Source organism: Antrostomus carolinensis, unplaced genomic scaffold, assembly GCF_000700745.2.
Source record: "Antrostomus carolinensis isolate BGI_N321 unplaced genomic scaffold, ASM70074v2 scaffold7842, whole genome shotgun sequence".
Lineage (NCBI taxonomy): Eukaryota > Metazoa > Chordata > Aves > Caprimulgiformes > Caprimulgidae > Antrostomus > Antrostomus carolinensis.
The window spans coordinates 21862-34833 of NW_010297549.1; the positions used below are offsets into that span (position 1 = coordinate 21862).

The 12972-nt window shown below is 40.1% G+C and overlaps 1 protein-coding gene across 1 annotated transcript in view; it reads right to left on the minus strand.

The window, feature by feature from the left end:
- Window positions 1-5810: 5810 nt before the first annotated feature.
- LOC104520466 (chloride intracellular channel protein 5) overlaps window positions 5811-12972 on the minus strand; it is a 53717-nt gene continuing 46555 nt past the window's right edge. Inside the window, exons 5-6 of the mRNA XM_010162162.2 lie at window positions 8862-9043; window positions 5811-6411 (exon numbers count right to left, since the gene is read on the minus strand). Coding sequence (XP_010160464.1) covers window positions 6244-6411; window positions 8862-9043 — 350 coding nt within the window. The 3' untranslated portion in view covers window positions 5811-6243. The remainder of the gene's footprint in view (window positions 6412-8861; window positions 9044-12972) is intronic.

Consider the following 12972-nt stretch of genomic DNA (forward strand, 5'->3'; position numbering starts at 1 on the left):
GAAATGACCCTGCGAAACCCAAGTGATCCTGGGAATTAAAGGATGTTCACTCCTGTTATGGTTCTACACTGCAAACAGCTTTTAGGGCTCCCAGTAGTACACATTAGCAATAGCCAAGCTTTTCTGTTTTAATTTAATTTAATTTAATTTCCACCAACAAATTCCACCCTGTGGTGAGAATTGACAGTATCATGTTGAGAACCATTAAAGCATATTTGGATTGTTTTTACTCCAAGTATATATATATATATATATATAGTAAAACAAAAAAAAATTCCCCCACCCTTCTTCACTTTCTTTAGACAAGCCACTTGATAATAAGAGTGAGGCAGACACAATGGAGGCATCGTTATACTGTGGGATACCACGATAGGGAGTGTGGTTGGAGATACAGCAGAATATGCCTTGGCAGCGTGGCCTGGTCCCAGCTCTGCTCTGAACCTCCCCATGATAAACCAGAATGGAGCCTGACAACCCTGGTGCTGCCCTTCCAGTTACCACCGGGACTGAACTGGGTCCCCTGACCTTCTCTGTAGGAAGACTCTATATATCACTGCTGCTTCTTTTTCTCCTTAAGTGTTTTCTGTTTTCCAAGGACATCTTCACTCTTGAAACTTCTTCGTGCTTATGTAGCCTTGGGCTCTACTGGGAATTCCTATCGGGAATTCCCCCACTGGGAATTCTGCCACTGGATTTCAAAGGAAAGAGAATAATAATGCTCTTCATTAATATAGGCTTTTCTGTCATGACTTTTAGGCCCCTCTCCAGGCAAGCAGGCAAGCACATGTTTAACATTAAACACATGAGTAGTCTCTATTCACATGCTGCAAGCTAGAAATGCTCATTAGCGCTGGATCATGGCCCCAGCTGAGCTGCTAACACACTTCAGCTAGAAAGCCAGGCTGGAGAAAAGGTGGCACTGAAACCTTTCATCGTGGTTGCACCATCACTGGCTGACCAGCTCCAGGATCTCCCACCCAAGTGCTGCTGCTCCAACGGCAACGGGTTGTCCATTTGGCAGCAGAGGCACGACCCGCTGAGCTGCGACAATGTCATCATTTAGAGCTGGTTAGGTGATGAGCACAGCTCAAAATACACCACATCCAAGTGCAACCTCTGGAGTATTTTCTGCTTCAGCATCTTTCCAATAAATGGTGAATGGGGAATAACGTGATTGCCACGGTTTCTGAGATGCTGTTGAGTCCTGTAACACTGCGTGGTGAGTGTTGGAGGAATTACACAGGGCTTTTCAGACCTTTATGTCACTTGTTAAAACATGGACTGATCAAGCTTTGAAAACCAGTGTTGGACATGGTTTCTCTGCTTTCCTAGGGCTGGAGTGTTGCTTGGGATGTGGGGCAAATAAGTAAGACAGATTAATGCTTTCTGCTTTTACTGCACGTGAGCCACAAGGAGAGAGAAGGGAACAGGACCTCTTTTTTCACTGTCTAGCACTGAGTTAGTGGGCTGTCATAGTTCAGTGCCAATACAAACCAGCAGATCCCTCCTGACCAAGGAAATGGGAAATTTTGTGACTCAGAGGGAACATCTCTATGTATCCTGGGGAAATCCTTGGCAAAGCTGCCTTAAACATGGTGGCTTGCTCAGGTCTGTGCTGAAGATCACAGCCCAGACTAAACAGCCTACCACTCTTGGTTAAAGTATCCCAGATGAAAAGACACATTTTAAAACAAAATGCTTTTAATAGAGTTTTCTCCAAAAAAATCATTACGTCCTTCAACTTCTCAACAAGTATGAGCCTCACACATCTTCCCTGCCTCCTCTGGAATTACTAGGTCATCAGAATTAATGAAGAGATGAAAGATTCAGCAGAAAGGCAAAATCTTCCTGGAAAAAATATTTCTTAATATCAAAAGCAATTCAAGAATAATTAATAAATCTAGCAGAATAATAAACAAGCGCAAACTGCTTGATGCTTAAAAGAAGGCACATGAAGGAGGACACAAGACTTCGGGGTTATTTTTTTCTTTAAAACACCAATTCATTTTAAAAAGTGAATGTTTCCTTGTGCTTCTGGGGCTTGATGTAAGTGGGATTTTCACTGCCTAAATTTTTGCAATAGCTTAAAGTCAGCTAATTAGCCAAACTCCGTCAATGCATAAAGTGGGGGTGTCTTGGCTTCTCACCTTTTCTGCTGGCACAGTGGTGGGGGCAGTGCTGCAAGCCCTGGCCTTTGGAATTCATCCCACAAGACAGATGAGTTACACTAAAACACTCTTCCCCATGTGCCCATCCACAACCAAACCTGCTACTTAGGACTGAAGAAATGGCAGTGATGGCTAACTTGGAGTTGACTTTGAGCAAGGGATGAGAGAGGAGGAAAGGTGGCTGGGGGTTAAAATAAAATAAATACATATTCAAAATAAATTGCTATGCGTAATTCAGCTGAACTTTCTTGTAGGAAACAAAGATGTCTCATTTCTTTGTGATATAGATTGTCATTTCTCCATGGCAGTGGCTCTGAAGAGCTGCTCTGGCTGATAGAAACATAGAAGGGCTGGTAATCTGTAGCTCTACATCCACACTAGTCCTGATATAATTATATGAACCTTTCTATTGGAAAAAAAAATATTTGTCAGAAACTCTCTTTTAAATAGTCTTGAAACAGATACTTCCTCAGTCCTACCTATACAGTAGGATGAACTCTTGGCAATTCAAATAGTCTAACAGAATATATGGGATCCTCTAGCACTCCCACACCACTGCTAATAGAAGAAAAAAATCAATATTAGTTCCGATATGAATGGAGTGTTGGATTGACTGAACAGGGAGCTTTGAAATAAATATCTAAGAAATGTTTGGATGAAATGGACATCTTTACAGACATTTGGTCTGCATTTCTGAAATGTAGATTATTAAATCCACATTGTTGGCTTCTTCCCCCTCTGCACTATGTCTTTCTTTACATCTTGAAAAAAATTTATGAACAAAGTTATTGTAAATCTGCAATGTCTGTCTTGTCACTTAGATTCTTTTCAGAAACTCTGCCTTGCCAATGTAGATATACAATCCTGTATGATTAATATTTATTACTTATAATTCTAAATACAATGGAAGGTCACCAAAAATACCCTGCCTAAAGGAGTCTGGAGCCCTTTAAAATCTCACTGCTGATGGATCCTGAGTCTTGAGAACTGAGTTTAAAATCTTAGCAAAACACTTTTCTATGTAGAATTTCCAGTATTTCCTGCTTCTGACTATGGCTGCAGCTAAAAAGCACAAAGGTGAGAAAAAGTTACAGATCTGAAAACACGAGCTTAAATTTCAAACCCAAACAAAGGTCAGGGAATACCTGAACCTATCTGTAATCTTGGATCAGCCTATAATAGAACTATGAGTAAAATGCAAAGTTAGGATTCAGAGTGAGACTTGAATTCACATAGAATGCACACGGTAGCTGAAAACGGTTTAATTTTCCTCTTATTCTTTCTTATGTCAATCAATACATTTTATCTAGATTTCTGGGGGTATTGTCAGAAAAATGAAGATATTTAAAGAATTTTTTTATTATTATTAATTAAATGGAAAATATGTTGGGGATTTTCAGATTTTCTAATGAAATCCTAAAAAGATTTTAAGAACATGTAAATCACCTCAAGCAGCTCTTTGCATTAACAAACCAACTTCTTTTTGGTATAAGCCCCAGCATTTTTAAATTATTTTTTTTTTAAAAAACAGATGTAATTTGAGATCACTGAGATCAACGGATTGTGACTTGACCCTCTTCTAGCAAAACTAAAATAAAAAGACATACTAGAACATTTCAGAACAATGGGATTCAGCAAACTGGTAAAGATTCAGAGCGATGGAAATCAGGTCTGACCCTGAACTGATTCACTTACTCTGCTTGAGATCTGCTGCACGTTTGTGCAATCTTCTCCAAGGAGCTAAATATAATATGTGCAGACCAATAATCTGCATCTTCATTCAAAGATTCACTGCAAATGTGATTAAGCAAAGCCACTAATTAAAGTACAAACCTGGAAAAAAGAAAACTGAGAAAAAAAAAAAAACTAGATTCTGTTGATCAGCATGCTCCTTGTCAAATTCTACTGAAAGACAAAAAAATCCCAGTGACCATTATTCAGACAGAAGACTTTTCACTAGAAATGAATTTGCAGAGCACTGCTAATAACACTTTTCTCAACAGACAGAGCCACCTTGACCAGTGGGCTGAGTGAAAACAAAACCAGAAACACAGATGGAAAGGACTGGGTCCATAAATAAATAAATAACTGCCTTAATTTACCGGGAAAAAAAAAAAAAAAAAAAAAAATCACAAATAATTCCAATCTCATGAAGAAATGTTTTTAACAAGCCACATGTGCTTGCGCAGACACTTCTAATCTCATTACATTTTTCTGGCTGCTATTAGTGTTCTCTGAGCCAGCTGATTTCTCAGCAATATTTTAAAGAGTGTGAGTCGTTGCCCTCCTGTCTAGCCGTTGTGAAAATAGCCTGTTCTAGGGGAACACTTGGATGTCCATGGATTTTCTTCCAAGGTTTAGGAAAGTTCAGAACAAATTGACCATTGCATGCAAAACAATAGTCAACCACAAGCTATCTTCACAGTCAATGAGCAACATTCTGCTCCCAGCTGGGTTAGTGTGAAAAGTGGAATAATCCCACCAAAGCAACAGGATGGCTTCAGATTGTCATCAGCATCACACGGCAGAGGCTGGCTTTCGATGTTGTCTCCGTTCCTCATGCTCTCTGGCTGCAAACAAGCTTGCTACGAGGTTCCCCTCGGTCACAGTTCACCAGCTTGGGGTTCCCCTCAAATCAGTGCAGCTCTAGCAGCTCTGATCAGAAGGGGAGCCATGTTGTGTTACAGCTCAGCTTTATTTTATCTTTCAATACAATGACAAATTCCCTCCAAACTGAAAATCGAGAGTCACGTGCACTGTTGTACATATCAGGGCACGTGAGTTTCATGCAAAAGAGCTGTCATTTTGAATTTGCTAAAGTAACGTGCAAATAATCACTAGTTTAAAGCAGATTGTGTCAGGCAGATGCTACAGATATAGAACAGAATAATCAGTTTTAGAAAACAATCCTAATTCAGAATAATTTAACCTGGATTGGTACACCCTGGATGAGCAGGACTAAGGAGTCATGCATGGATTTCTGCTAGCATACTTGTTGAATTTCTGGCTGGAAATATGCCTCTGTCTCTGTTTTAGTATGCCCTCTTGAGCAAAATTCTCCTGGGGTGAGATGATGAGTGCTTCAAAGTGACCCATCTGGAGCCCAACGTGAAGAAAGCACTTCCCCTGCCTGGAATTTGTGTGCAGTGACAGCTTTCTCCTGCCTATCCAAATTTCCCAAGATAGCAATTATAAAGGAACTGGCAACCATACAGTCAAGACAACAATATCCTGCGTGGTTTGGTTAGCTGTGCCAATTCCCTCTATTTGCTGGAGTCAATGTGCTGCCCCCGTTATTGCTATGCCTCTGTGTCTCTACCAACTAGCAGATCCACTGGGCACTTTGGCACGAGCCACTCTTCCAAGGGCTGCCTCCTCAATTGCTCATTCACACTCTTTTGCTTCAAACATTCAGATCCAACAGCAGCGTGTAAATTTTATGCAAAGTAGCATCTGCAAGTCTGACACATTCACTCAGGCTTCCCTCTCTTACGCCAAGTTAAAAATAAATACGCTATAAAGTCTTGGGCCTGCTAAGACAGAATAGGCATTCAGAGAGTTTTTTAAATATAACTGCTAAGAGCCTTTCTCTTTTAGGGTCAAACTCCTTATTTTCCCCTTTGTCTCTCATGTTTTGTTCCTGCCTCAAGGATTTCAACAGCACTGGGGGAAAAAGCATCCTAGAAATAACCTACAGAAGAACCAGTTCTATGTGTTCCTAACTCTCTTACTTGAAAATTCAACTAATTTCCTATTTTTAAAACCCAGAAGAATACAGGTGGTGATATACCCTCAACATGAAACAAGAAACCAGTAAAGCAGACTCATTTCCAATACTGATTGCGAATAATACTAGTTGAGTTGTATCATAGGTTCAGATTTCAAAGGGTCTCCACCCCCCACGCTAGAGCTGCCTTCTGTTTTCTCCAGGGAGAAGCAGATTTGTCCCTGACCAATACACTTGAACAGGTGAAGTCATAGGGATGCCAACCAGACAGCATAATGATGAAATATATCTTAAGGCAACAAGGAGAAGAGTCTGTAAAAGGGGATACTGAGCCACTGCTGAGGTCAGTTAGGACTTGCTGAGTCGCTTGGCCACATCTGCATAGGCTTGCTCAATTTCTTTGTCTGCTGCACAGGTGTTGGTGAATTCATCCCTGGCATACGCGTTCTTCAGGTACCGCCACAGCCCCGTCATCTCTGTTGGGAACTCAAAGTTGCGGTATTTCTTTGCAACAATCTAAATCAAAGATAGAAGAGGAAAAAAAGTGTCTTATTGGTGATATAGCTCCAGATTCCTTTTTAGAGAGGTTCTTACTCTTTCTTGTCACATAATTAATAGCAAAGGAGAGAAATACTTGGAGACTCAGGGGTTTATAACAAAAAGGCCTGAAAAGTGGCTGTTGTTTGTCCCCTATCTTAAAATCATAGACTCATAGAATGTTGTGAGTTGGAAGGGACATACAAGGATCATTGAGTCCAACTCTTGTCCCTGCACAGGACAGTCGCAGGATTCAGACCATGTGTCTGAAAAGAGAAGAGACCAGCGCCTGCCCCTACTCTTCCCCTTGTCAGGAAGTTCTAGACCGATGAGGTCTCCTCCATCTTGCAAGGCTGCTACTTGGCCTAAGGACACTCTAAATCAATGGCCTGGCTACTGTCACCAAATTATGACTTTTATGGTAACTGAATTTAATTCATTTTACAATATTGTTTTTTGGTGGATTTTACCATTCTTATGTACATCACTTAAAGCTGAGATGCCACGTAAGAAAGATCTGATTAGCAGAATCATAAAAAGCAAGATAGATTTAAGGGAAAGGCATTAGTAACAATTATATATAACATATTTTCATATTAACTATTATATTTATCACTATATTATATATTTCCTATGCTGTATTTCTATTTTTAATATATGTAATATATTTTGCCTGGTCAGCTATCCTCTGGTGTCAGAGGATGTAACCATCTACAGCTGTTGTAAGGCTGTATCCATGTTCATGCAAAGGAAAAATTCAGGGTGGTATGGGTACCATGGCTGAGAAACCAAGATGATTTAGCAGACATTAGAAATGGGAGTATTAGGATAAAAGGAGGGGAAAAAATGGTTATTTCAAGACTTGTTACACTAGGAAATTGTCTATCAAGGGAAATTTTCGATTTCTAAAACACTCAGGGCCTTATTCAGGAAAATAGTTAAGTACATACTTAATTTTAAGCACCTGTATAGTCCTATTGAAGTCAATGGGACTAATCTGTGCTTAAAGCTAGTTGGTTGGTTAAGTAGCTTGCTGGACTCGGATATTTCAGTTTTCCTGAAAGAATATACCATATAGAATAATCCTGTGGTGACAGAATGAACTAGCTGATAGGAAGGGATGGATTAGCTGATTTAATGAGTGCTTCTAATTTCTAATTTTTCTGACAGTATAAAATTGTTCCTGGGCATAAATTACACACACATGTGCCACAGAGTTCCCCTTTATTTTTAAAGCACATGGTAGAGCTGTTTTCCATCTCAGATTTCTTAGGACAGTCGTGTTCTCAGAAATGACTGTGATTTTTTTTTATTACCAGGCTCCACTTGGTATTTGCAAGTCCAAATCCTGTTCTAAACTGCATTTAATTAAGCATTCTTGCTTTCATTGATGCTTTACACACACATGGGGAAGAGAAAACCTGCTGGGCAACTTAAGATTTTCACAATTTCCAGTGCACATCTTCCATCAAATAAAAAAGTCTTAATAATTTACCCTTTTTTCCCATCTGTAAAATGCTTTTCAGGCAATATCCTATGGCTATGCTTGTCTGAGAAAGACTCTAATTCTCTTTTGACATCTTTCACTTCATCCCAAGGAGACAGGAACCAGTAAGAGGCCACACATTCATTTTGCATTGTCTGGCACTAAGATCACCAATGAAGATGAGCCAAAGAAAGAGCTAAACTTGTGACAATATTATCACATTTCTTACCTGGTGACTTATGCACTTTTTTTTTTTTTTTTTAATGTGTGCAGGCAGCTCCCAGGCTCAGTTTATGTTTTGGCTCATGAAGCCAAATCAGATGCATGACTTGGCTTTCATTCCTAGCTTTCTTACTTGCCAAGGTCTGCCAGGTACTTGCTTTCTTCTAAAGAAACATGTAAGCTGATAAATTAAATAAATGCAACATTTAGAAGTCAAGATGATGTACACCTTTTGCACTATACCAGCAACCAACATACATCTTAAATCCTGGACCTCAGTGGTGACTTTGATTTGTTAACTTCTCTGTATGAAATACCAGATGGAACAAATATTCCCCAAAATGACGGACTGCTGCTCGTAAGTTACAAATGAGTGGAAACTGACTAAAATTTTGACATCTCTCTTAAGAATAATGGGAACTAATTAATAAGAAATATGCTGCTACTTGCAGCAGGGTAAAAATAAAGAGATTGGATATCTAGATCTTAATATTGTCTTCGTCACTAATTAGTGATGGGACAATTTTCCCATGTTCTAAATACAAAGTTGCTTAAGTTAACCTGTAGGAAATAAAAAGGAGCAAAATGTGTTTCAAACTCTGCTCTTCTAGGACTTAAGATGCTTCTGGTGAAATACACATTGGCTTTGGCTCACGGCTGTCAGAGCAGGGCACTTCGATGTCAGATAAGGCTTCTTTGACCATCACATGACATCTTTTACCTTGACAACATGAAGTTTGGGCAGAAGGTTGCAGTCAGCAAGAGTCAGGTCATCTCCATCCAGAAACTTGCGTTTAGACACTTTCTCCTCTCCAGTGCTGTCTGCATCAATCTCCTCTGGCAGAGGTGTTCTCAGATAGTCATCCAGCTTCTTCAGAGCCTTCACCAAGCCTCTTTCCAGGGCTTTGCCAAAAAGCAACAAATAAGTGATTAAGGCAGAGTAAGGATTATTCAGAAACATTCATTGTCAATGGCTATGGTAGTATCTAGAAAAAAAAGCCAAGAACCATTTAATTGTTGTAACTTTGTGCTCCAATGCCTACACAATCTGATGACAAAGTAACCCAGCAAGGTCTGCCTGAGGATAAAGCCCATCCTGCAATGGAAAAAGAGGACACAGGAAACTGTTGTTTCATGTTTTCTCCTGACTAATTAAAATAAAAACAAGAAAAAAAGCAAAAACATAAAACTCCCCACAAAACAGTGACAGGGATCATGGAAGGAAAGAACAGTTTGTCAGTATGATATACCAATAAAACACAGACACCCTATGATATTTTTCTGGTCTGTGGACACTATCACACAGTAAATCGGAGATCTGTATTCCACTACATTATTTTTCTAAGCAGCCAGGTAGGACTTTAATGAAGGGGAATTTTCTAGCATAACTTCAGTTCTGAAAAGTTTTAGTTTTACTACTTTTAAACCCCTTCTAGAGTAATTAAAGGCAACAGCAATAATTCCAGGGATGCTAACCAGAGCTCTACAGAGCTGGAAGTTACACTACCACTGAAATGAAAGCAATATAACAATAATTAAATACAAGGCTATAGAAAATAGATGAGAGATTCAGACATTGTTAAGATTCTCCTCACTTCAGGTTCAAGTTAGGTGCAAATTCTCTTTTTAGTATGTCTCAAATCAGGTATCACAAAGAAGAAAAGACTTCGAACCTCTCACTTCAATTACTAAAGTCCATGTCTCACACCACTGCTGGCTCCAACAAATTCCAGGCTCAAAATGCCACTTAGACATAATAAACAACAGAATGCAACTTTTTTACTGAAAAATATCAAACCAGGCACAGAATTTGTGTCCTTATGTGTTACCAGCTGGATAATAAAAAAAACTAGATTGCAATAATGCACTTAGAGAAAGCTGAATGACTGTACACAGGTTTGTGTGTTATTTAAACTGCGAACACGCTGGGGCAAAAAGGATCTTTTGCATCTCTGTTCAACGGGTGACAAGCACAATGTGGTCCTGGCCCCTGACAAGTGCCCCAAAGTGCTAAAGCAATATAAATAAGAAACAGCAAGAATTTACAATGTGAAAAAATAACAACATGACTCATGGGCTTAAGGCCAGAATTTCAGCTGGTGAAAATTACCTGCAGTGATTTATACCTGCTGGAGATCTGGCCTGGAGTCAGCATTTAAGGTCTAATCCTGTAAAATCTTATATCTCTGAGTAACTTACTGCCATTTAACTACACAATGCGTCAAGTTACTCAGGCGGTGCAGCACTAGCAGGCCTACGGAGATAAATATATTTATGGAGCACAACGAAAGCTTCAAAAGGGATCAGTGATCGCCCTGCGTAGAGCAGCTTGCTGGCACAGGTAGCTCCGTTGGCTCTGCTGTCAGCCACCCCTGTGTTTTTGGCACAGGGAGAAAGGCGGCAGCATGTACGGGGCCATTGAGAAAGCAGGAGCTGAACACCACAGAACATGATTTCTCTGCCGCTCTAACATCCATTAAACCTTGTGCCAGTGGTGGAAGTCAGATTAAGCTGCCTAATGTCTTGCTGCCACTGAAGCCTCCTGGCCAAGCACCAGGGAACCACACCAGCTCTTTTGTGGCTGACTCTTAGACACAGTGGCAAATCCTGGCTTAATTGGTTGACTGGAGAAATGACTGCGATCCAACTGAAAGCACCCCAACAAACATAGCAGGGAGGGAAAGAATTTTATTTCTGAAAGCAGAGCATCTAAAGTGACTGAAGTGCTGCCATCCATAAAACAAAAGTGTTGCCATTCCTTATTTAATCAATTCAAATTGAATTTTGACACTGACATTCTGCTGTCAGATGCCGGCAGTGGTGTCTTTAATCGTCTGCAGCTGTGCTCTGCCGCACAACTTCTGCTGAAGGGTAATAACTGCATAGCATGTAATATACCCCCATGTGGCAACACTCAAAAGATTTAGCAATCTCTTTTTGGTCTGACCCATAACACCTGTTGAATAGATAGTTCTCCTTCTCTTGGTCAGCCTCAGAATACGTCCTCTTACAATTAATTCATTTTGAAACAATGGAATCAAATTACTGTGATTTAATTCAGTTTTGCACATTCAGATTTTAGGGAACTAGCTGAGCACTTTCCAGTATTCCCTTCACCCAGTAGGACTGTTAGTTCTCCAACTCATCTGTGCAATATTTCCAGTATCAGTACTACACTAGAAGTTTTCTGCTCACCCATGGAGTCCATTAAGTGTGCATATGAAGACAGGAGCATCAGGTGAGATGTGTTTATGTAACTTTTCTGGAACTTATTAGGGTTGGGTCTGGTTGTTGGGTTGGTTTTTTTTTTGCTCTTATTGATCTATCAAAGTGCGTCATGGCTGTCTCAAAAACAATGTCTGGAGTGAAGCCTGTTTGTGACAGTGGGAAAAACATGTATCTGAATTCATACTTGGCTCTTGCATACAGCAGCTTTAGGCCACAAATAAGTGTTATGTTCAGGGTTCTAACACATCTGCGACCTAATTCACAGGCTCTGCTGGGACCCACAGGATCCTGAGATCTCCCAGTGAAATCACCACCAGGTCAGTATCATCTCATATACTGATAGTCAAGAACTGGACTGCTACTTGTGACTCCAATGTCCCCACTAAATGAATTAAAACTCTTCAAATCCTAGTAAATCTCTCAGAACAGCCATGAAAACAGAAGAGTAGTGAACAAGGGAGAACTGCCTTTCTTCCAACTGAACAGTGACAGAATTTTGAAAAGCGAAGAGAATTAAGAACCTAAATTGCCGTTCAGATGGAGTTTTGGTGCTCAGGGACAGAGTTTTAAAGCTTGTCAATGCTTTTAAAGTCTTTTTTTTTTTAAATCCATATACAAATATCTATGTTGCAAATACTAATTTCTAGGTGCCCTGACACATTCAGATTTATCTGTATGATGTGAAGTCTTAAGTTCCTTGAGAAAGTGCTCAGAGAAATCCCCTCTCAAAGTAGGAGGATGTGTAAAAGAATCTCAAAAATATCAAAGCAAGAGGTTTCTAAGCCCCACATCTCAGAGAGCGCCAAGTGCCTCATGATGGCATGGGTGGGAGAACTGACCTTATGGTTGAATTCACCAGTGACACCCCAGAAAAGAGAGAGGTATCAAAAGCAGGTTGGTTTTTCCTTTCTTACAAAAAAAAAAAAATAGTGGGGAAGTGCTGTGGTGTTACCAGTGGTATAGGGAGAACATTTTCCTGGAAAGTGGAAGACTGAGTTCAAATGTCTTTCCAATGTGATATCAGCCCAGATCTGCCAGATAAGACCCCATCAGTGGAGTATCAGGTAATTTGTACAGCTCTTCTGTTGAAGTGTTTCACTTTTCATAAATAACTCAATATTTATTGAGGTAGGTAGTGATAGGACAAGGGGTAATGGCTTTAAATTAAGAGAGGGGAGATTTAGATGAGATATTAAGAAGAAACTATTTCCAGTGAGGGTGGTGAGACACTGGCCCAGGTTGCCCAGAGAAGCTGTGGCTGCTCCTCCCTGGAAGTGTTCAAGACCAGGCTGGATGAGGCTTTGAGCAACCTGGTCTAGTGGAAGGTGTCCCTGCTGATGGCAGGGGGGTTGGAACTGCATGATCTTTAAGGTCCTTTCCAACCCTAACTGTTCTATGACTCTATGATTCTGTGATTCAGTGGATCATGACTGAAGGCTGACACCACAGGTAAAAGTCAGAAAAAGTAACTCTCTCATTTTCTCTCTTATCTGGTCAATATTTAAACATTATGTGAAAGGTAGAAAAAAAATGTAGAGACCAAGAAATAACCTCCTCAAAATATCTCATAGCTCTGAAGGCTTTGGGACCCTTGCTGAGGAAAG